Source organism: Lithobates pipiens, unplaced genomic scaffold (assembly GCF_037356315.1).
Source record: "Lithobates pipiens isolate NorthernLeopardFrog02 unplaced genomic scaffold, aLitPip1_a1.2 Scaffold_1, whole genome shotgun sequence".
NCBI lineage: Eukaryota > Metazoa > Chordata > Amphibia > Anura > Ranidae > Lithobates > Lithobates pipiens.
The window spans coordinates 43,671,440-43,698,092 of NW_027507685.1; the positions used below are offsets into that span (position 1 = coordinate 43,671,440).

Consider the following 26,653-nt stretch of genomic DNA (forward strand, 5'->3'; position numbering starts at 1 on the left):
TTTAACTTCCTCCCATGGAGTCCATCTTGCCTTAGGAGATCATGGAACCTTTGAATGCAAGATTGTGGAATATATGGCTGCTATGCAGCAAGGCGTCTGATGGTCTCCCCTTGTGTGATCAGAGTAGCTGGTAAGGAACTCATGTAATGGCTTATGGTGTTTCCTTTTGGGAGCACTCTTTCTTCGGTGGTGCATGTTATATATATATATATATATATATATATATATATATATATATATATATGTGTATGTACATTTTTTGCAAGTGTTTGCACGTTTTTTATGGACTTTATTTGTATAGATATGTCAATTTGGGATGAGTGCATCATATGTTTAAGCCGGGAGTCCGCCGTTTTTTTTTTTTTTTAAAAGCCAGCAGCTACAAATACTGCAGCTGCTGACTTTTAAAATAATGACACTTACCCGCCCAGCGCGCCTGCGATGTCGGCACGCGAAGCCGATCGTCTCTCGGGTGCTGCCGCCGCCATCTTGGGTATGGGAATCAGGAAGTGGAGCCTTTCGGCTTCATTTTCCGGTTCCCTACTGCGCATGCGCGAGTCACGCTGCGCAATAAGGATGGTCCCCGCTGTCTCTGGGATCCGTGTGTTTCCCAGCAGGCAGCGGGGGACCTTCTGAAAGGGGAGTAGATTCTGCGGAAAGGGGCGTACCTTCTGCAGAATCTATGCCGGAAGTGGGTGCAGATACCTGTACTGTACAGGTACCTGCACCCCCCCCCCCCCCCCCCGAAAGGTGCCAATTGTGGTGCCGGAGGGGGAAGGTCCCCTTTAGGGTGGACCTCCGCTTTAATGCACTTTTATTTTCTCTGATGTGATAGCTTATACCTATCACAAGGATAGCACACTTTTTATTGTTTGGTTGGAGCTTGTTACACATCCTACTCGGATTGGTGATTTTAGATGGCGCTGTCTGTTCAATCTAATGGAGTTTTTATTGCATTTGTTTTACTTGTTTTAGTTTTTTGTCACTAAGATTTACAGTTTTTTTTTTTGCAAGCACACAAATATATATATATATATATACAGATATGCAAGTAGCCCTATATGTCTATGTAAGCTATGTTTTATTTTAAGCCATGCTAAATCTCACAGCCCGCAGTAAACATAACAAGTAAAAGTACGTCAGTGAAATAATAAAACAAAGACAACCTCCCTTTGACAGATTGGTTACAGGAAGCACTAACATGCAGAAGAGACCAGAGAGATATTTATGCAGCATGGTGAGATGTTGCTGGGGACTGGGGACTTCCAGCAAGGGAAAATCCACAACTTTGACATCTCACTAAAGCAGGAATAGAAGGGAAATATTGCAATAGGAATACTCGTCAATTTATTAATTTTGGACACGTCTTCCCTCCATTCCTCATGTGTCTACAGGACAGAGAGTGAAGGGAAATCTTTTCGGGGAGACAGAGATGGATATATATATATATATTCTCTCCTGACCTGGGTTTTTATTCTTCCCTACTCTGTCAAAATCTGATAATTGTTTTTTAGGTAGAAAGTTGCAAACTGTTCTAAAGGTTAATTAGGATCCCAAATCCATTTGTTTGTTGTACTGAGCTGATGTATTGAACGTGTGCATTTAATTTACTCAATAAAAGTTGATGTCGAAGTCGAAGCAAATCGATTTGCCTTATCTTTTGAAGCAAGAGCAGTTTGAGCGTAGATAGAATACAGGGTGGCCAAATAAGGACTGCACATTGGTGACAGCAAATTCTTCACAGGTTGGCAAAGAGGAAAAGATATTGAAAGTTTGGTGCCAGGCTGCCAACATATTCTCTACAATGGGGGGGGGGATGTACTGTAGATAATAATAAACTTTATTTTATATAGCGCCTTTTAAAGGTAGTTTCTTAAAATGCTTTAATAGGAAAGAAAGATTGATGTTTCATCCTGGCTGCTTTGGTGGACGATCCATCACACGGGAAGTATGCTGTTGAAGATATCTTTTAATAGATAATGTTAGTTGCATAGTATGCATACTATACATTGCAGGTGTTTTTATTTCCTTTGTGAAGATCTGGTATTCTATGCGGACCTGGAGGCGCATTTTTACTTTATAGTGTAGTCGGGTCATAAGTCTTGACTTGGACATGGCTGACAGAATGCTTTGAATTTTTCCTCTGCTTTACAAAGCTGGAATAAGATCAGGTCACTCCTTTTGCAAATGGCGATGTATGGTATGTAGGTCATCAGATGGAAAATGAGGCCTAGTGTATTGGAAGATAAAAAACAGCCAACATCGGATATTAATAAGAACCGTCACCAGGGCTTAGGCAGAAGAGGCACTCGCCATTAAAGCCAGGGTCTCATGACATCTCCAATGCGTTTTACACCTCCTATGACTCGGCTCCTGTGAGAGGTGAAACACGTTGGACCTGTCGTGCCATCAGGTGAACGGTCTGTGCATCATTTGACATTCATAAATATGAATAAGTTTTTTTTTTTTTTTTTTGGTGAGTGTCTTTCCTTTTGTTTTGAACGATTCTTCTGCCTTTTATAAATTAGACAGATTACAAAATAAAATGTGTAGTTAACACCAATTTTTATTTTTGTTACTCTACAATTTGTATTTAACATTTTAGTTAACCCCTATTATATGATTAACTCATTCATTCCCTTCCCCTATTATTATTATTATTTTTTACTGATCTTGCAGTGCAAAACTAAAGAGCTTAAGGGGAGGCACGTTGGCACCTGGCCTTGGGGCCCAGAGGACCTTGTGCCAGCTGTAACCAGATGAAATCAAGTGCAAACATTATTACAATTGTAAAGTTCTATACCGTCTAACTTGAGAGGCTACATTTAGGAAAGCTTAAGCCACTATAAAGTATGACATTTTTGTTATTTTTATAAAGCAACATGAACAGAACTACTTCACTTCCTTTTGATTTATTTGAATAATCCGTACAGTAATAACCACAATGCTATGAATAAAGAAGGTGTGGGAGGCGGCTAAATACTTTGCTCTTTCAATTCTGAAGTTTTTCATTGTACATTTTTAGCACACTTTATTATGATATTCCTCAATGCTGTTTGTTATCATGAGACTGCTGGCAGAATAGCCTGTGGAGGTGTTAAAGTGAACCTGGTGTGTCCTAAGAAAGCTTAAACTGACACTAAGCAATATCCTTATTCTCCAAATATTGTTCATACACATCCTCTACTTAATGGTCCTGTAATCTATTTTGCACTAAATAGTTTCTTACTCTGTTTTTCTGCCAACTTCTAATAGTAATTTAGATAACAGAAACAAAACATTTGGAAGGAATTTGGAGGAGGCAGAATGCATACTTGAAAAGAATAAAACAAATTTAACCAGAGTTTAGTGTCACTTTAAAGTAAGCACATTATTTATAGTGCAGATAACTTGTAAATGTTTTCTGTAGTTGTGCTAGCTCTTACCTGTGTGCCTCTACCGTCCCATGAATTATAAGTATCAACTCTATACAGGTTCCCCATTTCTATTCTGCTGTTGCTTAATTCTGCTCCCTTTTAGTCAGCTGTCAAGTGCCATTGCCTCGCTCACCCATAAATTCCTATTGCAGTCATGAATTGAACTGGGGAATAAAAGCAGGTAAAAAACCGTACAGGATGTGCAGTGATATGCAACATGATCCAAAAATAAATGTGAATGAACATGGTTTTGTATTTGCTAATTCAAATTTAGGACATTGCTTTCCATATTACAGCCCACCCCATCCCTCCCTTCTAGATAAGTTGTATCCTCTTAGATCTCCAAGAGTGCATCAACTGATCTGATCCATTAGTCAGTCCGAATAGGGCAACTTATGTAAGGTGGATTCTGATGGGCCATTTTGATGTAAGGGGGACTCTAATGGGGACATTTTGATGTAAGGGGTACTCTGATGGGGACAATGGATGTAAGGGGGCACCCTGATGGGGCAAATTGATGTAAGGGGGCACCCTGATGGGGTCAGTTGATATATAGGGGCACCCTGATGGGGGAAATTGATGTAAGGTGGCATCCTGATGGGGGCAATTTATTTAAAGGGGACTCTAATGAGGGCAATTGATGTAAAGGGCACTCTGAGAGGGCAGTTGCTGTTAAGGGGGCACTCTGATGGGACAACTTATGTAAGGGGGTGCTCTAAGGCAGACAGTTGATGTAAGATGACACTCTTATGCAGACAGTTTATGTAAGGGGTCACTGTAATGAGGACTATTGATGTAAGGGGGCACTCATAGAGACAATTGATGTAAAGGGGCACTTGAAGTAAGGGGCACTCCGATGAGGACACCTGATGTAAGGGGGTACTTTGATGGGGACTCTGATGGGTATAGCTGATTAAAGGGGGCACTCTGTTGGAAACCCTGATGTAAAGAGGGACTGTGATAAGGACCCCTGAAAGTGAGGGGTCTGATAGGGACAGCTAATGAAAGGGGGCACAGGTTCGGTTTTAATCATTCACATGGCTAACATTCCCCATTCACTTCTACACGGTCTCTGCACTACCTGTTAAATTTTACTTCCGGGTTGTGAATTTGTTTTTAAAGAAACGTGGCACGTGAAAAGGTAATAGTGGTTCCCTGCGTCTCTCTCACACTGTTGACAATATGCCCCCTGAATTTTTTTACTGCACCCCCAGATCAGATAGGCTAGGTTTGGTCGGCCCTGAGTGCAAAGAAACTGTTTTTCTTAATGACCCCCCTCCCCACCAGTTTGCCAACTATAGCAAAGTGAAAAAAAAAAACATGTAGGCTCCTCTTTACTGCTGCTACATACAAAATAGACATAGGTTATTGTTATGAGACATAGGGCATAACTGATATGAGATGGGCAATTGGTATAGGAAGTGTAACTAAAAATACTTTTAAAGCCCACTTGAGTACAACCAAGCAGTGCTGGTTCGAGGAACAAAGGGTAATAAACGATAAAGGCTGTCTTTTTAAAGTATATATCCAAAATTAAGAAAAAAGTAAGAGAGGGTTATAACCCCTGTCACATTTTTTTTTTTTTTTTTTGCCATCTGTGTCACCTTTTTGTAGGGATTTCACTTCCTGTCCCATAGCCAAACAGAGAGGAAATCCCTGTAAATGAGGGGAATTCCCCAGGTCACCAGTGTTAGTGTCCGCATTGGAAGGTTTCCCATCTAACTTTTCTGGGGACAACCTAGGAATTTGGGATTTTTGTCTACTTTCACTTTCAACGATACTGGTAAACAGGACAAATGGAGAGGTTGAATCTTCCCAACGGAGACACAGACTGCAATAAAAATGAACAAGTATTCTAATCCCTCTACACTCTATCCAAAACTAGGAAAAAGAGTTTTGCCTTTAGTTATACTGTTTTGTTTTTTCTAGCGATTAGGGTCACTTTGAGCACCCAGCTGTTTTTTTTTTTATTTTTCCTTACTGCTGCTTACAGAGCTCAATAGCTCAAGCTGACATATCTACAAGCTAGTGAATGAGTCAGAGACTCCTGCTCCTACCTACCCCCATGGCCCCCCATGGCTTGTTTCAGTTAGCAGAAGAGAAGCAAAAAGGAAATACTTTTTGCAGTGTTTCCTCTTCAAAAACAATCCATGGAGTGCTTCAAGGAAGCCTTTCACAGGTGCCAATGCACACGCATAAACAAAAAAAATTTAAAATCCCAAACCATTTCAGTTTCTCTTTAGTACATAACAGCCCTCAAAATTTCCACCCGCATTTGGCGAGTGGAAATAAGTTGAGGGTGAGCATGGAGCAAGGCTGCCAATCATCCATTATAGACAGCTGCTGCCTGTAAAAAAAAATATGTCCGCAGGCAGGCTTTGGAACTGCGCAGGCGCAGTTCTGAGACCAGCCTGGGCACAGACGGGGTGGGCAGCCAGGTGTATGGTTGGCAATGTCACTGCGGCGCCTTTTACAAATTTTGGACTACAGCAGCGGCAGCTGGGCTGGAGACACGGTGGCCTGATTGTGGAGGTATCACATGAGCACCAGCTGCCGCCACAAAGCCCTAGACAGTGTGTCCAGAGGAGGATGAGTACAGGGGAACCATAGAGCAGGGACTTGAAACCAGGTAGAGGTGATACAGCTATCTCCACCAGAAGGTAAGACCGGCCAGGGAGAGGGAGGACTACAAGTCCCAGAGGACCCTTAGTGCGGAGCAGTGCCAAGGCATGCTTGGAATTGTAGGTCACCAATAATGTCCAGTCGGATTGTCTACAGGAGCTGTGCTTCTACCCCCTACATGCCTGTAGAGTGCTGGGACTTGTAGTTCCACATCTGCCGACCAATACCAGGCTGCATTCTGACAGGAGGATAGAGAGCAGATAGCCAAACACTGTCCAATCTGATTGCAGATGGCCAAACGCTGTCCAATCAGATTGTACAGTCTCCTGTAACATGGCCATACACTGTACAATCTCCTTTAAAGTGGATCTTTAGTCCTGCTTTAGACAGTCTCCTGCCCCTCTAGTGCTGGGTAGATGTGCTATGGCAGAGCCAGTTGGCACATCTACCCACACACAAGGGCTAAAAAGTATTCAGGCATAAGGGGAACTCTGCAGACCCTAACACAAAGGGAAACGTTGATGTAAACCATAATGTTAGGGGGAATACTGTAGACTCTGATGTAAGGGACAACTTTGTGGACTGTGATGTAAAGGGGAGCTTTGAAGCTGATGCTTTATGTTAACATTGTTAAAGTTGTTGTTTTAAATATTTTTGTATTATAATCCTGTATAAAACATTTAACCGTGTAATTTCATGATATAAGTTACATGGGCGCGTTTAGGGGCAGGGTAGGGGTTTTGTGGGGCAACTGGTGGCGAGTAACCTTTTTTAAGGCCTGGCTAGTAGCTCAGGACTTGAAATTTTGAGCCCTGGTACATAAGACTATGGTATTTTGGAACACAGACCATTTTAGGCAGGGGTCTCCAAACTGCAGCTCTGGGGCCGGATGCAGCCCTTTGCTTGCTTTTATCCAGTCCATGAAGCATTATTCCTGCCACTGACACCAGCAATGGCACACTATTCCTCTTGCTTATCCCAACTGTTTCTCCCCTAACCAAAAGATCAGGAATTGTTTACTCCCACTGGGCACAATTCGGTCCTCCTAATGTCTGAAGCACAGTAAACTGGCCCTTTTTTCAGAAAGTTTGGAGATCCCTGATCTATAGCTTTACTGTATGTGATAAATAAATAATGTAACTAAAAATAATAGTCCCAGCACTCCGCTGCTTTCCGAGATTATCCCATTAGCCCATTTATGTAACTGCTATCACAGCTTCTAATGTACAACAGATCAGAGGTTGTACTTCATACTCCCCAGGTGAGTGCCTGGGAAAGGGCAGTGTAAGCTCTTTCCCAGGTACTCACCATGCTGTGCTGTACATTATTACCTGTGATAACAGCTGAATAAATGCGCTAATCCTAAAATATAGCTTACTCACAGAATACTGTGCTTCAGTTATGATGCAATCAGACAGTGGATTCGGTTGTATCAGCTTACTTCTAATATGTGAGAATTACTATGGTTGTTGCATGTTAAATGAGGTATGGAACATCTTTCTTGCTCACACTATGTTCAGAGACCTGCATTTTTTGCAACAGAAAAACGCATGTCTCCTCAAGGGTGCACAGAAAATGGAAAATTGTTTATTCACCTTTCCGTAATTTTCCTTTCCTGATGAATCTTCATGGCAGCACACACTGGGTTGTAGCCCCGTCCCCACAACCTGACAGGATAGGTTAACTATAAATTTGAAAGAGAGACACCCCACTTCGTTCTCTGTATCTATCATCTAAAAAGGGCAGGATGCTGTGGGTTGCCATGAAGATACGTCAGGAAAGGAAAATTACGTAAAGGTGAGTATACAGTTTTCCATTTTCCTGACGCATCATGGAAGCACACACTGGGAAATTGCCAGTCGGGTGGGTGCAAAAAAAGTAGTATGTATTTAACATGTAGCTGAAGAATTGGCCTGAATAACGGATCTTCTGAAATCTACCATTGATAATTGGGCCGAATCCACGCTATAGTGGGACATAAATGTATGTCTGGATGACCAGATCGCTGCCTTGCAGATTGTTTCCGGCGAAGCCCTGTAATACACTGCCCATAAAGTTGCCACTGCACTAGGTTGAGTGAGCTTTAATGCTTTCGGGTACCGGAAGTTGTTGAATGGCATAGGTCTTCCTAATGGAGTTGACTAGCCACAATGCGATAGTGTGAGGTGATGCAATGTGTCCTTTTCTGTTCCCATGAGGAATTATTAATAGATTGTCCATTTTTCAAAAGAGTTCATGACTATGAACTATGAACAATGAGGACATCAATCTTCCAATTTTTACCAACGATCAGGTGGAACCACATGCCTTACATATAAATTCTGCTATTAGCAGTTACCTGATGGCTATAGCCTCCTTTTGAAAAATGTACAATCTATTGGTAATTCCTCATGGGAACTGAAAAGGACACATGGCATCACCTCGCACTATCGCATTATGGCTAGTGTGTGTCCTTTTCTGTTCCCATGAGGAATTACCAATAGATTGTCCATTTTTCAAAAGGAGGCTATAGCCGTCAGGTAACTGCTAATAGCGGATTTTATATGTAAGGCATGTGGTTCCACCTGATCGTTTGTAAAAATTGGAAGATTGATGTCCTCATTGTAATTAAAAGATATTGCCACCTTTGGAATAAAGCATCTCACTACCACCATGTCTGGATAAAAGACCATGTAGGGTTCTGTTATTAAAGCTTGCATTTCCGAAACACTTTTGGCTGAGGTAGTGGTGATGAGAAAGGTTAGCTTTAGTGTTAAGTCCCACTGTGAGAGAGTCAGCTGGATGAAAAGGGGAATCTGAAAGTGCGTTCAGAAGTACTGACAAATCCCATGCTGGAAACGGCCTTCTTGGAGGCCTGATCTTTAAGCATGCCCTCATAAATTGAATCAGAAAAGGATGTGAGGACCATCTGAAGCCTGTTTTTGCAGATAATGCTGAAACTTGCACCTCTAGGGTATTTGAGCTTAGACCGTTAGCTAGGCCTGCTTGGAGAAATCTGTGGTGCCTTTGGCAATAGTGGGTTCCAGTTATTCTGCTGAGCCATAGATGATCATCTTTCCCATATCCTACCGTAAGTGGTGTTGGTGGTCCTTTTCCTACCCTGAAGTAATCTATTCCTCTCAATCTCCATGCCATCAGGTGCAGTTTCTCCAGAGCCGGATGAAGGAACTGCCCTTGATAAAGTAGATCCTGAGTCACTGGGAGAGGTAGTGGATCTTTCAGACTGAGTTGCAAAAGGGTCTTGAACCAGGGTCTCCTCGGCCAAAAAGAGATTACTGTTATCACTGCAGGCGATGACCTCCTGAGCCTGTAGAGGAATCTCGCAATTAGTGGTGTTGTGGAAATATGTACCCTAGTTGAAAGTTCTGTGGGTGGAGAAGGCAGTCTACTCCCTTGGCTGATGGGTATGCTGCTCTCAACAGAAACCTCTGGCAATTGTCTTTCATAGTTGTCACTGCCAGATCGATTTTAGGAGTTTTGGTCAGGAGACTGAAAGCGTGGTGGTTGAGAGACTATTCGTTTTGACAGGAATTCCTGTCAAAAAACAGTCGGCCAGCAGGTTCTGTGCTGTCGGAACGACGTACACCGCTCTCAGATTCGTTGGATACAATTGGGCCCATTCTGAGGCGAACTTCCTCCAGTAATGTATTGCTTCTGGTACCTCCCTGTCTCTGAATGTTCTCCACCGCCACTTTGTTGTCCATCCAAATTGACATTCTTCCCCTTGAAGGATGATCCCAAGGCTAGGAGGGCTTGAAAAGCTAGAATATTCAACACTACCTCCTGTGCGCAGAACTGCTACTGTCCCTGGGTTACTTGATCTTGGTAGTGGGCCCCCCTCAGACTCTGGAGGGACTATAGGTCTGTGCTTCCTGAGGTTGCAGGTATGCATCCACCACCATATTGTCTGTTTCACATTCCTGTGAGTGGAAATTGTCTGAAGCATTGATACTCCATCCCACTGACTGAGAAATAAGGTTTATAGCATTCTCATGTGTCATTGCACCCATTGGATCATTGCAAAGTGGCAGACATGGAGCCCAGGATGCTCAGGATGCTGTCATTAACTTTTTTATCTTCTGGATTAAGGGAATTACCTTTTCATGAGGGAGCTGTACCTTGTTCGACTGGATATTTAGTTCTACCCCCAGAAAGATCATGTTTTATGTGGGCTGAAGGTTGCTATTTTCCCAGTTGATTAACCAACCGAAGTTCTGGAGTGTCGTGAGTAGTATACTCCGATTATGAATCAATGCTTCTCGGCTGTCTGCTAAAATCAGAATGTTGCCCATATAATGATGCAACCTCAGACCTTTTTCCTTGAAAAATGTGATTACTGGAAGTAGAATCTTGGTAAAAGTTCTGGGGGCAGAAGAGATGCCTAATGGTAGACACTGAAACTGAAAATGCTGGTGGTTGACCAAGAAACTAAGGTATCTTTGAAAGGCAGGGTGTATAGGCACGTGTAGGTAGACATCCAATAAATCTACGGATAGCATACAGTTTTTTAAGTTGATTTCTAACAGTATTGACTCGAGGCTTTCCATTTTGAAGGCTTTGATCTGCATTCTTTTGTTGACTTTTTAAATCCAACAAGGATCCCCAGTTTTCTTCTTTACTACGAATAGAGGGGAATAATACCCCTTCTCTCTTTGGGGTGTTGTCACCTCCAGGATTGCTTTCTTTTGCTTTAACTCTACCACATACTTTAGCAGTACCTTTCTCTTGTCTGGTGATGGCAGTCTGGTTGGCTGAAAATGGTTCCCGGGTAATCTGTTTATGAATCTCCATTTGTGATCAAACTTTATTGTGGAAAGTGCCCATGCATCTACTATGTGCTCCGTCCAAACCTGTATGAACTCCTCGGGCCTGGCTCCCACTTGCACAGGAAGGACGGGCGCACCTTCAAAAAGATTTCTGTTGTTACCCTGTCGGGGTGGTCTTAGATTTTTGAAGCCTAAAAAAGAATGACTGCGTGTTTATAATGTTTTTTACATGATATCTGGCCTATATGTCTTTCCCTCTCTATACTTTTCTGTGAGGTTGTGCCTATAGGAAGGACCCTTCTGAGGTTTTGGTCTTCTGTCAGAAGGGGCCAGTCATGATTTCCCTCCCGTCACCTTTGAAATTGCTGAATCCAATTTTGATCCGAAAAGGTTAACTCCATCATATGGGATTTTGCACCAATTTGTTTTTGATGCAGCGTTTGCCACCCTCGGCTTAAGCCACAAGGCTCTCCTTGCCATACCCAATGTCAACATTGCGCTGGTGGAAGATCTGATGATAACCACTGGGGCTTCTGTGACAAAATCGCTTGCCAGCTTCAGCTCCTGAAGGGAGCCAATTATCATCTTGTGGTCAGCCCCACTCGCATAGAGACTTTTCTATATTGGCAAACCATCCAGCAATCGATCTACTAAGCACCGCTGTAGCAACTGCTGGCCTACAAGCACTGCCTGCCGTAGAGTATGCTTTCTCAAATCTAAATCAATCTTCCGGTCCAGTACGTCACAGAAGGTTACTGCATCCTCGATTTGGTAAGTTGACGTGTCTTGCAAGTCGCATTAAAGAGGTATCGACAACAGGTGCGTGGATTAGAGAATTTACATTAGGCTCCTTTTAAAGGATACCGTTTTGCTAGTCTGTTAAGGTTGGACCTCTTAGCTGATCTCTACCACTCACCCTTAATGAGGTCTTCAAATTCCTCTATGAAAGGAAAGGACTCTGGTTCCTTCTTAAAATTGGGGAAATATTTTTGGACTTTGCGGGGAACTTCTTTAGTTTCTTCCCACCCTATGGCCTCTTTCACTGATCTTGTAAAAGGTTCGACCAAGGTAAAGTCGAAACCTGGCAACATTTCCGGAACTTCATTTTCTGAAGCTGACTCTGGTTCTGCAGAAGGAATGGGAGCTGCGGAAGACATGCTTGGACCTGCCTTATCTGCTTCGGGGGCTGATGTCTCGAGGATAGACTCTCGCACAGACTCCCTGATGAGGTCTGTTGCCTCCCTTGCGTCTGAATTCTCCTTGGTTGCTTCATTGAAGCATGCATGGCAGGCAAGTTTCTCTGGAAAGGCTGGAGCGTTGGACACCCAGCAAGCATTTGTTGCAGGGCAGGTGTGATAACTCCTGTTGCGATGGGATGACTTTGACCTCCTGTGTCGTGAGCGGCTGGGATGTGAGTGTCGATGACGTGATGAGGATCTTGATCGGCTTCTCCTAGATCTTCTATGGCTTAAGGCATGGCTTGAGTGGCCTCTATGTCTGGCGTTTGCTGATTTAGACATGGTAGTGGTACTTACCAAAACATGGAGGACACCTCTTTCCTTACACACTGAGGGTGGTCTGCTTGGGCAGTGGCCTCCATGAGCAGTGAATAGGGAATAGTATCTGAAAAAGGAGGTAGTATGGAAAGGCATACCAAATACTAGGTCCAGGAAAAAGTACAAATACAAAAAAACAGGGAGGAGGGAAATACCTGAAAGTGGCAGAAGTATGCCAGACTCTTGGTGTAGCAGCAGTATCTAAACCAGCCAGCGCTACACTGACAGGAATACAGGGCTTTTTATATCCGCCGCTGCCATCGCGGTGAAGTGACGTCATCTCGCACATGCAGAAGCAATCTGCCGGCACCCACGCCATATTGGAAAAGGGCAGGAAGATCTGCCTGGCTACCTCACTTCCTCCGGCGAATGCACAGAGCTTGGCAGAGGACGCGGCTGCCATGTTGGAAAGAGATCTTTGCTGCCCAAGGAACTACAGAGCCCAGAATGACCAGGCAAAAAGATGAAGGTTTATAAAATCTTTGTGCTGGAAAAAGGGAGGAGGACATTGCAAGTGTGTAAGCTTCTTTAAAGCTTGTAAATGCCAGAAAGATGTGCCCCCGAGACCACCAGATTGGGGTTCGCGCCATAAAAGCTCCTTTAGAGACTGTGCAAGAGAGACTTCCATCCAGAAGAGGCTTGACCTGGTGGGTGAATGCGGTAAGGGGTGCGATATCCATCCAATCTTGTCAGGTGAGGCTAAAAAAGAGAATGAAGCGGGGTGTCTCTTTCAAATTTATAGTTAACCAATCCTGTCAGGTTGTGTGCTACTGTGATGCGCCAGGAAACCATTTTGTTGACTCTGTAAAAACTGTAAAGAAATGATCAAAAGCAGGAACACCAGAGCACTAGCTCTGGATTGTTTTCCTGTGTGGATAGTTTAACAAACCTTAAAGCCCAACTTTGGGATGGAAGAAAAATACCCTTTGTAGTGGGGCTCCCTGCGCTGCAAAGGGTTTAAGATTCTAAAGTCTGGGAAAGATAATGGGGCTGTATTATCTAACCTACCACTGCTCCGGTGCTCTCCTATTCTCCCTCTGGCACTCCAGGCTGTAGGCAGGCATTTGGCATCATCACGTACACTGCAATGCGTTGTATGTGAAGGAGGTAGGTGTCAGCAGGGAGTGTATGAATTAAAAAAAACGTTTAGATCACTTTCTTAGCAAACACTGTGTACATACACAGGGAAAATGGTAGTGACATAAATACACATGCTCGCTGAGGACGAGAAGGCCTGGTGTCCTTATCCAACCTTACCAAACACAATGGGGTTGACTTACTAAAGGCAATTCCTCTTTGCACTACAAGTGCACTTGGAAGTGCAGTCGCTGTGAATCTCAGGGGAAGATCTGAAACGAGGGGAATCTCTGCTGATTTCTATCATCTAGTCATGTGCAAATAAAAATTCTATTTTTTATTTTCCTTGCATGCCCCCCTCAGATCTACAGCGACTGAATTTCCAAGTGCACTTGCAGTGCAAAGTGGATTTGCCTTTAGTAAATAAACCCTAGTATGTAAATATAAACCATGCAGGAGTAAAGAAGATAATACTCCTTATTTCTTTACCATTGGACAAAAATAAGCTTTTAGTTCTTGCAAGATGAAGGGTCCCCGCTCCAACAGTATTTTTTTTTTTTTTCTTGTGCCCGCTGACACGGGTGTCATCTTCCCCGGTATTTCTTCCTGGTTTGCGGGCTCTGGCGCTGTGATTGGCCAAAGCCACGATGACGTCACTTCCACGCAGGGAGCCAACACTTTAGGAGATTCTTACAGTAACTATAGGTAAGCCTTATTATAGGCTTACTTGTACAAACAAACAAGGGGAGTTTACTTCCTCTTTAAATGTAAAAGGATCAGAAGTGAGTGTATGAAACATGAAATTATAATTTTGTATATTTTCTACTTCTTGCTGTTAGTCCCATGGAAAAATAGTATTCCTGTGTTTCTCTGTCACCCATTGAAAGACATAAATTTACTGTATGTAGAAAGCCAGGCCAGTCTACTCAATTTTCCCCCCAGCATTCTCTGTAAATAGCCATAGATCATTTGCATAGTAATAAATACATTTGTATTACACCTTTTCATGCTTTCTTTATCTCTGTAGTGCAGTGTGGGCTTGAGGTATTACATGAAGATGGCTTACACACAGCTGTTAATGACAGGTTCTACTTCTGAATAGCTGATTGCCACTGTGTAAAATTGGTATTAAGATGCCAGTAGATGTAGTTCAGTACAATTTAGCATAACAGTAGAAATGTTAAGTTACTATATAAGGCACTCTACCAGAATATAAGTCAATAAACAAGAGGTCATCAGAAAAGTCGGGTGAAATAAAATTTTATATTTTTACACTATACATAAATTGTTCGTTGTGGTAGCCAACAAGTATTTCTAATCTCTCTATAGAAGCCCCTGCATCACATGCTATGGAGGATGTAAATGAGTTAAGCAGGTCTTACATTATGCATTGTTCTTTCCAACCACCACGGATGGAAGGAAATAAAATAGTTTGAGTCCCCCGTCAGCACAGAACATATAGGGGTTAATTTACTAAAACTAAAGAGTGAAAAATCTGTGCAGCTGTGCATGGTATCCAATCGGCTTCTAAATTCAGCTTGCTCAATTAAAGCAATTGTAAAGTCTGATTTTTTATTTTTTATTTTTTTAATCTAAATGCATTCTATGCAGTTGATGCAATTTTTGTGGTGCGTGTGTGCATTTTTGCATGCGTTTTCATGCATTTTTCAAACTGTGTATAGCCGGTCCCTAACAACCAATGACTCGTCGGCTGTCATTCATATGTGGGGGGCTGGGATCTGGGGGCCCCCTTGTTAAAGGTGACTTCCAGATTCCGATAAGCCCCCCACCCCAGCAGACCCCCATAACCACAGGGTCTTTGTCCTCATCAACATGCTTGGGGCATGTGGCCTGGTATGGGCTGGGGGGGGTGTTTGCTCGCCCCCCCTTTCCTGGTCTGCCATGCTACATGCTCAGTTAAGAGTCCAGTGTGTATTTTGAGGGGGGCCCCATGGCATTTTTCTTTACATTTTGGCATGGGGTAACCCTTAAAATCAGCATCAGACCTAAAGGCAATGGGGGGAGGGGTGGGCCCACACAGTTTTCTTAAGTTTAATACCAGCATTCTTTAGTTTACATTCATCTGTCAGCAGGGAATTGCACTGACAGCTGATGAGTCATCAGTTGTTAAGGATGTGGCGGGCACCCACTCCTTAACAACCGGCTATTCACTGTTTGTTAAGGAGCCTTTCCTATTAGAAAAAAAACACGCAAAGCGCATGCAAAAGTGCAAAACTTGGATTTTTGGTTTGGGTCCATTGAAGTGTATCAGGAAAAGGTCAGGCCCTTTCCAAAAACGCAGAAGCTGAAAAGCACATAGATGGGAACGTGTCCCCTAGGAAACTGTTAGATGGACTGTAATGCATTTCTGCAAAATGCACTAAAAAAATGCATAGGTGTGAACCACATTCAAGGCCTCATACACACGGACGTTTAAAAAAAACAAGCTGTAAAGATAAAAACTCGATTTTATCTGCGTTTTGCAGTGCTAGCTTTCAGCCGTGTTTTTCTGCCTCTACTCAAAATCAGTGGTTCCCTATCGGAGCCCATTGATTTGAATAAAATTGTCGCACCGCAAGTTTGATTATCTTGATCTGACTTCTGGCGCATTGTGTGCTGAGAATCTTGAAGGGGAGCCCTGCCAACATCATACCCTTACCCATTCACCTAAAAAAAAGTAAAGTATTTTATTTAGGCAGCTCCGGCTCTTTTGGCGACATCTTCTCCCTCTGCCGGTCCTTCTTCCATCTCCGGTTCTTCTCCTCTCTGCGCAGTCTTCTCTTTGTTCTGTCTTCTCTCTCCGCTGTCTTCTCGCTCTTTTTTGCTGGGTCTTCTCGCTCTTTTGCCAGGTCTTCTACCTCTTCTCCCTGGTGTTCCTCTGATGTTGACTAAATGCAATCTCCCAGTGTAATGCTGGGGCCACCGTATGCAATGACTTATATTGGCATGGGGCGGGGCCACCCGATTTACTTAATTTGGAAGCCACACCCCCTTGTATTGTCACCGCCTAGGGCATGATGAGTTGATGACGTCACAAGGGGCGCAGCCTCCAAATTATGTCAGAGAAATGCTTTGTGAGGCTTAACGCTGTGTATACAGTGTTAAGCCTCATTAAATTGCGTTTAACACCTTCTACCGGCATCTGGTGTTTTTACAGTTCTAGCTCTGGAGCCTCAGAACGCGCTGGTCCTGGGGTTTTTTGGAGCTTAAAAACGCCAATGCATTTTACAGCTCATAAACACCATGGTGTGTATGAGGCCATTGAATTACATGGAGTGGCGTTTTTAAGCTGCAGGATTAAGTTACAAATGTGTTTTACTTTTGAAACATTTTGATATAATTATGATATTCCTTTCTTTACAGGAAGCTCATCCAGATCATAAAGATGTACTCCGCGTCACAGCATCCTTCAAGACTCTTGTGGTAGGTTTGTCTAGTTTTATGTCTATTGTCTTTGTATATAGTAATATAGTAATAGGGGCTGTAAATAAAGAAAAACACAGCTGAAATATTTCTGCTTAGACGGTGTGGGTTATTGCTGACACAGGAATGTGAAGATTTACTTTACTATAGTCTGTGCATACAAGGTACAAATGTCCCCATTAAATACATGATCAGTGCACATTTTATGCCGGTAAAAACACATGGAGCAGATAAAAATTTTTATAATGCCATTCAGGTAAATTTCATTTAATCCATAGCAAGTGAAGCATAGTTTTGAACCGCAAAGGATACTATAAAGCGGACTTTAGCCCCCCCAGCAACAAATTAAAGCGGAGTTCCACCCAAAAGTGGAACTTCCGATTGTCTGACTTTGCCCCCCCCTCCCCGGTGCCACAATTGACACCTTTTTGGGGGGGGGCGGGGGGACACAATATTCCCCTGTTGCCGGGCCAGTAGGAGAGAGGAGTAGGCCTCGCGCATAAGCAGTAGAGTTCTCAACGCTGCCGGGTACCCCCACCCGCAATGGTGGCAGCAGCATGCGACAGCTGCGGTGCCGACGTCGCTGGACTCCAGGACAGGTACGTGTCATAGTTTCATAGTAAGGTTGAATAAAGACACCAGTCCATCCAGTTCAACCTGAGTGTCTACAATTATCCCCATCCCTGTACATTACACACTCACATTGGTCCCTACCCTCAAGGAGCCCACAGTGTCCTATTATTAAAAGCCAGCAACTGCAGTATGTAGCAGCTGGTTTTTAATTTTTTTTTTTTTGGACTGGACGTCTGCTTTAAGCCTGCAGCTGCAAATACTGTAGCTACTGACTTTTAATATTAGGACACTTGCCTGTCCTGGAATCCAGCAATGTTGGAACCCCAGCCGATGTTTCCATTGGCTCTCGGGTGCTACCACTGCCATTTCCTGAAGGGGAAGCAGGCAATGGCCTACCAGCAGGGAAAGGACGAGGGGACCGAACTTCCGAGTGATCTCACCACGGCAAGATCTCTTGGATGTGGGGAAAACAGATACCCACTCCCCCCTGAAAGGTGCCAAATTTGGTACTGGAGGGGGGAGGAGACAGATAAGCGGAGCTTCCACTTTTGGGTGGAACTCCGCTTTAAGCTTCCAAGCTCAGGGTCTATAAAGGACCCTTATTGTTTTGAATCTCCCCTAGGGGTTTGAATGGAGTTATTTAAGTTCACACTGCCATATTTGTTATTTGTAACATAAATAAAAAAATATGTTTTATACGTAAGACCTCGGTGCAGGTTATTTTGTGTTGCTTAGAGCCATGGTGTCATCTCCAGATGCAAAGGAAGTTGGTGCTAGAGTACTTCCTCCTAGCAGATGCTGTGATCACAGATCTGGACGGGGATTAGTTTGCTATATAATGGCCACTGGGTGTTGCACCTCTAATCGATATCTGAATATCTACTCGGGGCCATCAGCTCAACATATCTGATTTCTAAACCTATCATTATATAAAACCATGTGCAATAAAGCAAACTAATAGGTCATTCTTAATTCAACTTTTTCCTGCAATGATTATGAATTCCTATAGCATATTTTGTACATCACACATACATTAATACTGTAAATACAGTGCATTCATAAAGTATTCAGGCCCCCATTACTTTTTTTCAATGTTATGTTGCAGCCTGATATTACAGTTGTTGAAATTCATTAATTTAAACTTAGTACCCTATAATGGTAAAGTGAAAACAGAATTTTAGAAATGTTTGCAAATGTATGAAAAAGAAAAACTCAAATATCACATCGGCATATATATTCAGACCCTTTGCAACAACACTTTAGTGAAATGTAGTTCAGGTGCCTCCCATTTCTCTTGATATTGCTGAGATGTTTCTACACCATTCTTGGAGTCCACTTGTGCTAAATTACAGAAATTGATTAGACATGATTTGGAAAGGCACACACCTCTTCATAAAAGGGCCACACGGCTGACAATGCATACTGTATCAGAGAAAGTCATATGGTGTAAAGAAATGCCTGCAGAGGAGCCCAGAGACTAGATTATTTCAAGGGTACAAAAAAAATGCTGCCCTGAAGTTTTCCAAGAGCACAGTGGCCTCCATAATTCCCAAATGGAAGACGTTTGGCACAACCGGGACTCTTCCAAGAGCTGGTCACTCAGCCAAACTGAGCAATCGTGGGAGAAGGACCTTAATAGAAGAGGTGACCGAGAACCCAATGGTCACTCTGACTGAGCTCCAAACATCCTGAGTGGAAACAGGACAAAGTTCCAGAAGGACCGTCATCACTGCGGCCCCCAGATCTGGGCTTTATAGCAGAGTGGCTAGACGGAAGCCTCTCCTCAGTGCAAAACACATGAAAGGAAAAAAGCACATGAAGGAGACTCACCGTGAGGAACAAGATTCTCTGGTCTGATGAAACCAAGATTGAACTGTTTGGCCTCAGTACTAAATGTTCTATCTGGAGGAAACCAAGCACCACCCATTGTGATGTGTAAGCCAAGGGCTGTTAAAAAACGGAACAAATTGTGGGATCCTATAATCTATTCCCAATGCCTTAAGGTTGTTACCTTTGCCACAGATACAGTAAAAGAAATATACAAAATCAAACTTAATAAAGACAATATAAAGTGCAACTTTTTTCCTTCTTTATACTCCAACAGGTGAAACTGGTTCCATTTTGTGTTGGGCTGCATTCATAACCGCCTTGAGCCACAGATTGGACAAAAATGGTCCAGTATATTTGTTTTTTTCCTGGGCATTCCCCAGACATTGTTGTTCCAGTATATTTCAGTATGAGAGGATGGGTGGGAGGATTGCAGCTGAACCCTAATTTCCTGATTTCTCTAAGAGCATGGAGCAAAATCTCCTGATGTCACTGACCTCTGCTTTAATGCATTTCATCAGTGCTGTTCTTAGTATACATCAGTGGTAGTTCGGTCTTAAGCATGGAGTAATTTTGTATAAATATCTTATTTGTAAAGACACAGGGAGAAATGCCCCTGTCCCTCTAGCCCAGTCCTTCCTTGACTCATTGGATCCAAACATACATCTATATGTTACTAGAAGAGATTTCTATTACTCATTTAGCCACCTTTTAACGTACATGTTCTGTGGAAAGTCAGCTCTATTGCGCAAAATCACATACCTGTACGAGATTTTGTGCAATAACCACAAGGGGCACAATCGCGTTCTGATTGAACAGAGGGGGAGCCAATCGGTGGATCCACCGGCCACCTGCGATCGTTCCCGTGAGAGGCAGAATGGCAGTCTGCCTATGTAAACAAGGCAGATTGCTGTTCTGACGAGAGAGAAGATGGAGATCTTGTGTTCCTCCTAAGCAGGAACACGGATCTCTGCCTTCCCCCAGTCAAGCAACCTCCCCACAGTTAGCAAGCACCCCTAGGGACACATTTAACCCTTTGATCTTCGTGGATGTTAACCTCTTCCCTGCCTGTGTCTTTATTACAGTAACAGTGCATATTTATTTTCTTACATCAGTGGACACAGAGCCATGGTAATAACTATGTGGGTTATATCGGCATATCAGGTGCTGGACACTGGCATGCCCCTTAAGGTATGAACTTCCCCCATATAACCCCTCCCATTACTGGGAGTCCTCAGTTTTTTCGCCAGTGTCTAAGGTGTTGGGCACGTATAAGGATGTGTGTACTGAGCTCCACGGCAGTACTCCTTTGATGAGAGCCAGCCATCCTGACCGGATCCATTCTGATGTCTCCGTAATGGACTACATGAATGGTACCCGGGCCTCGTCATCCGAAGACACAAAGTTTTGCTTGCGAATGCTTTAAAGCTGGGCCCGGGGATCCAGTACTTTTTGATAGTAAAGGCAATAAAAGTTTACTGGCAGGGTCTTCTCGCAGGTCCAGGATTGCGGGATTACCTGAGTGTACCCCTGTTTCTGAAGGTTTCCTTTCAAGGTCTCGGAGCCTACCATGAAGCGCGAAGATTGTGTGTTTTATTTTTATTTTATTTTTTTTATCTCTGATAAACCCTGCTGCGAGGAAAGGTAGGGGAGGTAATCTCTCCTTCTATGTATTGTGTTGTCATGTCTGTGTCACCACTGGAGGCTGTATTGAGCACTCACCATTCTGACGCTGGAAACCGCAAAAGCTCCACTCTCCTCTCCGTTCAAGCCAGTTTAGACCCTCAGGTATGAAGGGGGGTTCTGATCACTTCCTGGGCCCCCAGATTTGCGGTTTTTGATCCTTTTAATGCCAGCCAGCTGCCTCTTTTTCTTAAAAGAATGATGCCGATGCTCACACACTTCCCTGTTGAAAGAGGAAGGGGGGGGGGGGCGTTTTCATGCGGGGGCATGGCTAAACGGCGTCAGATGCCGGCCACACGTGCAGGAAGTAATTTAAGCTATACAGGAAAAGCTGCAGTCTGGCGGAGGAGGGACAGAGCAAAGTGGTTGCTGGTCAGGTTTGGTGACACAGGCGTCCCGCTTTTGTTGACAACATTGTACTGTATAGCTAGGACTAATAGCAGCTTTTGTACTGTACTATAGCTTAGCAGGTGTAACATTCTTTTTCTGGTACTGCCTCTGCGTTGTACTGTAAGCTATGAGTGACAAAGGGACCAGGAACTCTTCTAAGGGGTTAATGGTATACAACAAACTAAAAACCCTTCCAAAAGAATGTCATCCTCCCCTGAGAGGTAAAAAAGGGTAGAACACTTCTGTCCCTGTGTATTTCATACAAACAGGTTTTTTTTCTTCTATCATTTTAAAGATTATTGCTATGATGTCTCTCCATAGTAGGACTAAACATAGCAGATTCCCATCTAGTCCTCTGAGCCCTTTTGTTGAGGTGCAGAAAGCTGGGGATCAGGTAGATCTTCCCAAATATTGGAAGATACTTATTTTTCCTCTTCTGAGGATCCTAACAGGAAAGGAGTAGCCGCACAAGTCAGGTGTTTGTCTACTCCCTTACTAAACCCTTTTGTTGCCTGCAGCACAGGCTCTTGAGGTATCTACCTCTAATAGGGTTAATTTGAACCTCCCCCACCTGAGGATGTTTTTCCTATTGATGCATAGCTATGTATTCTGAATGGGAACATTTCTATGAAAGACATGGGGGGGGGGGTTCCAGCTATTAATGCTGCAATCACCTCCAGTGAGCAGAGTCTCACATGTCCAGTGGATAATGCACTGATAAAGGATCCAGCAAGTTAAGGTTGGATTTTCATTTTAAAGACAAGATGTCTTTTGCAGTTCTGGCTGCAATTGGAGTAGCTCAGTCCATTAACCCTTTAACGTCTGCTCCACTATTTTGGTGGAGCACATTTTGAGTCACGCCAATGCATTTGAAAGTGTGGACTCCAAGGGGTTAAAGAACAGGTGCAGGGGTGGACTGACCATTGGGGCACTGCCCGAGGGCCCCGATCCACTAGGGGGCCCCATCAGGGTTGCCGGCCTCAGCAAAACCAGGGACGGTATGAAAAATCTGTTTTTTTTGTTTTTTTTTGTTTTGTTTTTTACATCTGTCTCTGAAATGTCCCTTACCGACATCCTTTTGGTCTAAAAGTCCCAAGATTATAGCTGCCCCACCTCTCCAGTACCTTTTCAGCCAATAGAAACGTGTGTGTGTGTGTGTGTGTGTGTGTGTGTGTGTACTTTGTGGCCCCATAAACTCGGTTTGCCTGGGGGCCCCATAATCTCCTATTGTCCGGGGGCCCCATGAGTTGTCAGTCCACCCCTGAACAGGTGTGAGATACCTGAAAGTGCCTGATCAGCAGGCCCAGCAAGGGGCTGGTGTATTTGACGCACTGTGTTTCACAGATGCTATGAGGGACTAGTGCATTTTTGCAGAGGTCCGTGGCTGAAATATTGATCAGCCGAAGAACCAGGTGAAAACCCTTAGCCAGTCTGCATCCCTTCCTGAGGTACGACTATTTAGAGTGGATAAGTACATCCAAAAGGGATAAAGCTCTCTTTACCAGTAAAAGGAGGTTCAAACAGTTCTCCTTTAATCATGCAGCCTCTCCTATGCCTTAGTTCCAGGGGCAGCACCAGGATCTTGGGGGCAGAAAGCCCATGAAGCAGAATGCTAAGGCCTTCTCATGAAGGAGCACTCCCACTTGTTCGGGTGAGGGGAATGGTCCTGTTATTCTCAAAGTCTGGCTGGAACAATGTTAAGAGCAGAGGAATTTCTGCGATTTTTCTTATCTAGGTTACATATGGAAGTTCAAGAGCCCGGATGGCCCAGTCGGCTTTCAATCTGAGAGTTCGGGTCCTGTTTGGGTGCTGCCTGTGGGGTCCTTGGGGCTGCTGATGTGGCAGTCTTTATGCAAGAGTGTCCGTCTCCTCAAAGGATGCTCCTAAGGTTCCATAGAAAAAAAGAAAGAAATTGAAAGAAGAGAAGTCTCTCTTTCTGGCCTCTGGATCAGCTGTTATCCCAGTCGGTGATATCAGAGATTCCCTTAGGTTTTTTTTTGGTGCAAACCTTTTCAGATCTCGGAGATCTGAATTGGCACTTGAACATCCGATCCTTTTATAATTCGATAGCCTGTGTCCATCCTGCAAGGAGGAGAGTTGCATATCTCTATGTGCCAAAGTTTCCTGCTTACCAGAAATTTCTGCGGTTTGAAATATAAAATTATTTTTTCAATCGTGGCCCTGCCATTCGGCTTAGCCACAGCACTACAAGTGTTCTGAAAGATTCTGGCACCTCCTTTAGCCAGGTTAAGGGCTCGAGGCATAATGGTCCTAGGATTCTCCTTAAAACCATCAAGGAGGCTACTTGGGGGCTGGTTATAGATACCATACAGAAGAAGGTATTCTTACCCCAGACGGGAATCCGTTCCATTGTAGGACTAATTCAACTTATCAGGATAAAGGAAAAGTCCTTCATTCCGCTGCAGGAGATTTTTGGGGGAACTGGTGGCCTCCCTTATGCGCAATTTTATTCAAAGGCTGCGTCAAGACACCATCCTGTCGGTCTGGAATAAAGAGAATTCAGGCCTTGTTTGTTTCCAATATGCTTGGCTCCTAACATAGGTCAGAGCCTAAATTGGTGGTTGTTATCCAGCAGGAAGGAAAATATTTATCCTGCAAGGTGTTGGATGCCAGCCTTCTAGGCTGGGGAGCAGCCCTGGAAGAAGATTCTGTCCAGGGGAGATGGTCCAGGTTAGAGGACCTTGCCTATCAACTTTGTTGGAAGTTTCAGGCAGTACATTTGGCCATAAAATCTTGGCGGTCAGGTTACGGGACTGTCCTGACAGGATTCAGTCCGACAGAGCCACCGCGGTGGCTTCATCGATCACCAGGGGAGGCACGAGAAGTTGTGCAGCCCAAAAAAGAGGTGAATAATGTTCTAGCTTTGGCAGAACACAACACTCCTTGCCTATCAGCAATTTTAATATTTCAGGCATACTACTTGAGACGCCAACAATTATTTCCGGGAGAATGATCTCTTCAACCCGACATCTTCCTAGCAATATGTCAGATGGGGTACTCCGGACATGGACCTATTCGCGTCCAGATTCATTAATAAGGTCGACAATTTTGTCAAACAAGGGGTCCACTAGCAGGCGGAACAGACGCATTAGTCTTCCCAGGGGATCGGTTTTCACTGATCTATGCATTTCCTCCAGCTTTGCTACTTCCGCGCCTTCTCTCCAGGATTAAGCAGGAATAGGAGGTGATTCTGGTGGCCCCAGCCTGGTCCCAGAAGATCTTAATTTATCGGGATCATAAAGAGGGCAGTAGAAGTCCTTTGGACTCTGCCATTATAGCCAGACCTTCTTGCACAAGGTCCGGTATTTCATCCTACTTTACGGACAAGGAGTTTAACATGTTTGACTGTTTAATCCCACTCTATAAATGATCGTGGATGATCTCCTTCAGTAGTGTCTACTTTGAATAATGCCAGGAAGCCGGCTTCCAGAATCACATACTATAGAACCTGGAAGGCATAGGTTTCTGGATCCAGGGGTTGGCACCCCAGGAAGTATGTCAATAGGTAGGATTCCTGCGTATGGGATCTGAAATGAAGCTGGCCTTGACTTTTATCAAGAGCCAGATCCAGGCTGTGTCAATGTTTTCCTATGGCCTCTTGCTTCGCACTCTTGGTTAGCTTAGCTTATTCAGGGGGTAACACGGTTTATCCCCCTATCAAGGCACCTTTAAATCCTTAGGATTTAAAATTGGTCTTTTCGGCTTTGCTGAATCAGCCATTTGAACCTTAGGAGAAATTCTCTTGGTTCTTTGACAAGAAAGAGATAATCTTTTTTGCTTCCCATTTCTTCTGTTGAAGAGTATCGGAACTAACGGCTGTCTTGTAAGAGCCATATTACATCATGCATAAGGATGAGGTGGTTTGATGTCCTCATCCTGAATTCTTACCAAAGGTGGTAACAGGCTTTCATTTAAAGATTGATATTCTTCCTTCTTTCTCCCCAGAAGCCTTAATCTGGGGAAGAGAAAGCACTACAGTCTCTTGATGTAGTAAGAGCGATCAGAATCTATTTAAAGGTGACCGCTCAGGTTCGCAAAACACAGGTTTGTACTGCCAGAGGGTCCAAGATATGGACAGGCAGCATCAAGATCCACTATTCTCCAAATGGGTTTGTCAAGTGATTGATGAAGCTTCAGCTTAAAGAAGATTTGATGTACATCAGGGGACACAGTGGTCCCTCCCTTATTCTTCTTATACACTTGATTGCTTGGCTACAAAACTGAGGAATCCCAGTAATGGGAGGGGTTATATGGAGGAAGTTCATGCCTTAAGGGGCGTGCCAGTGTCCAACACCTGATACGCCGATATAACCCACATAGTTATTACTATGGCTCTGTGTCCCCTGATGTACATCAAAGAAAAGCATTTTACAGGTAAGCCGTTTTAAAAATCCTATTATTTAGCACTGATCAACAGTCGAAATGTTTCCAGTTAGTGACCGATTTGTCCACCGCAATGTCACAGTCTCGCTAAAAACGCTGATCGCCGCCATTACTAGTAAAAAAAAAATGAAATAAATAAAAATGCCATAAAAATATCCCATAGTTTTTAGACAATATACGCTTATTGAGATTTTTTATTTTTTTTTACCAAAAATATATAGGAGAATACATATTGCCCTAAATTGATGAAGAAATTAGATTTTTTTTATTTAATTGGATGTGTTTTATAGCAGAATATATATATATATATATATATATATATATATATATATATATATATATATATATATATATATATATATATATATATAATATCATTTATTTATTTTCAAAATTGTCAATTTTTTTTGTATATTGCACAAAAATAAAAACCACAGGGGCGATCGAACACCACCAAAAGAAAGCTCTATTTGTGAGGGGGAAAAAAACATAAATTTTATATCGGTACAGTGCTGCACAATCGCGCAATTGTCCGTTTAAAATAACGCAGTGCTGTATCGCAAAAAATGGCCTGGTCATTACAGGGGTAAAACCTTCCGGGGCTGAAGTGGTTAAAGCCTGTGGGCTTATTTCATAAAAATAAAACCAAATCATTTTATTTAAGTTGGGGATGTCATAGTTGTGGTTCCTGAGTGGTGAAAAGGAACAAAACTCATGTGATTTAAAAAAATAAATACAAATGCAACTACTAAATAAATTGACCTTGGGCTGTTTGACTCATACAGTGACATTACCATTTGATGTATTTAAAATATTCTATAAAGGTTTTTCTGCTACTCGGATTCATATTGCGGGCTGGAAAATAGATAATCCAGCATGGAGGTAGCACTGTGTGACATTATACTTTGTTTCTCTA

The 26,653-nt window shown here is 43.2% G+C and overlaps 1 protein-coding gene across 5 annotated transcripts in view; it reads left to right on the forward strand.

The window, feature by feature from the left end:
• Nucleotides 1-26,653, forward strand: part of ARHGEF6 (Rac/Cdc42 guanine nucleotide exchange factor 6) — a 174,645-nt gene that overhangs the window by 72,206 nt on the left and 75,786 nt on the right. For all 5 annotated transcript variants that reach the window (XR_013277464.1, XR_013277465.1, XM_077490420.1 and 2 more), the window contains exon 11: nucleotides 16,801-16,860. Coding sequence is in view for 3 of the 5 variants with exons in the window: in XM_077490420.1 (XP_077346546.1) it covers nucleotides 16,801-16,860 (60 nt within the window). In the remaining 2 variants the exon portion in view is untranslated. The remainder of the gene's footprint in view (nucleotides 1-16,800; nucleotides 16,861-26,653) is intronic.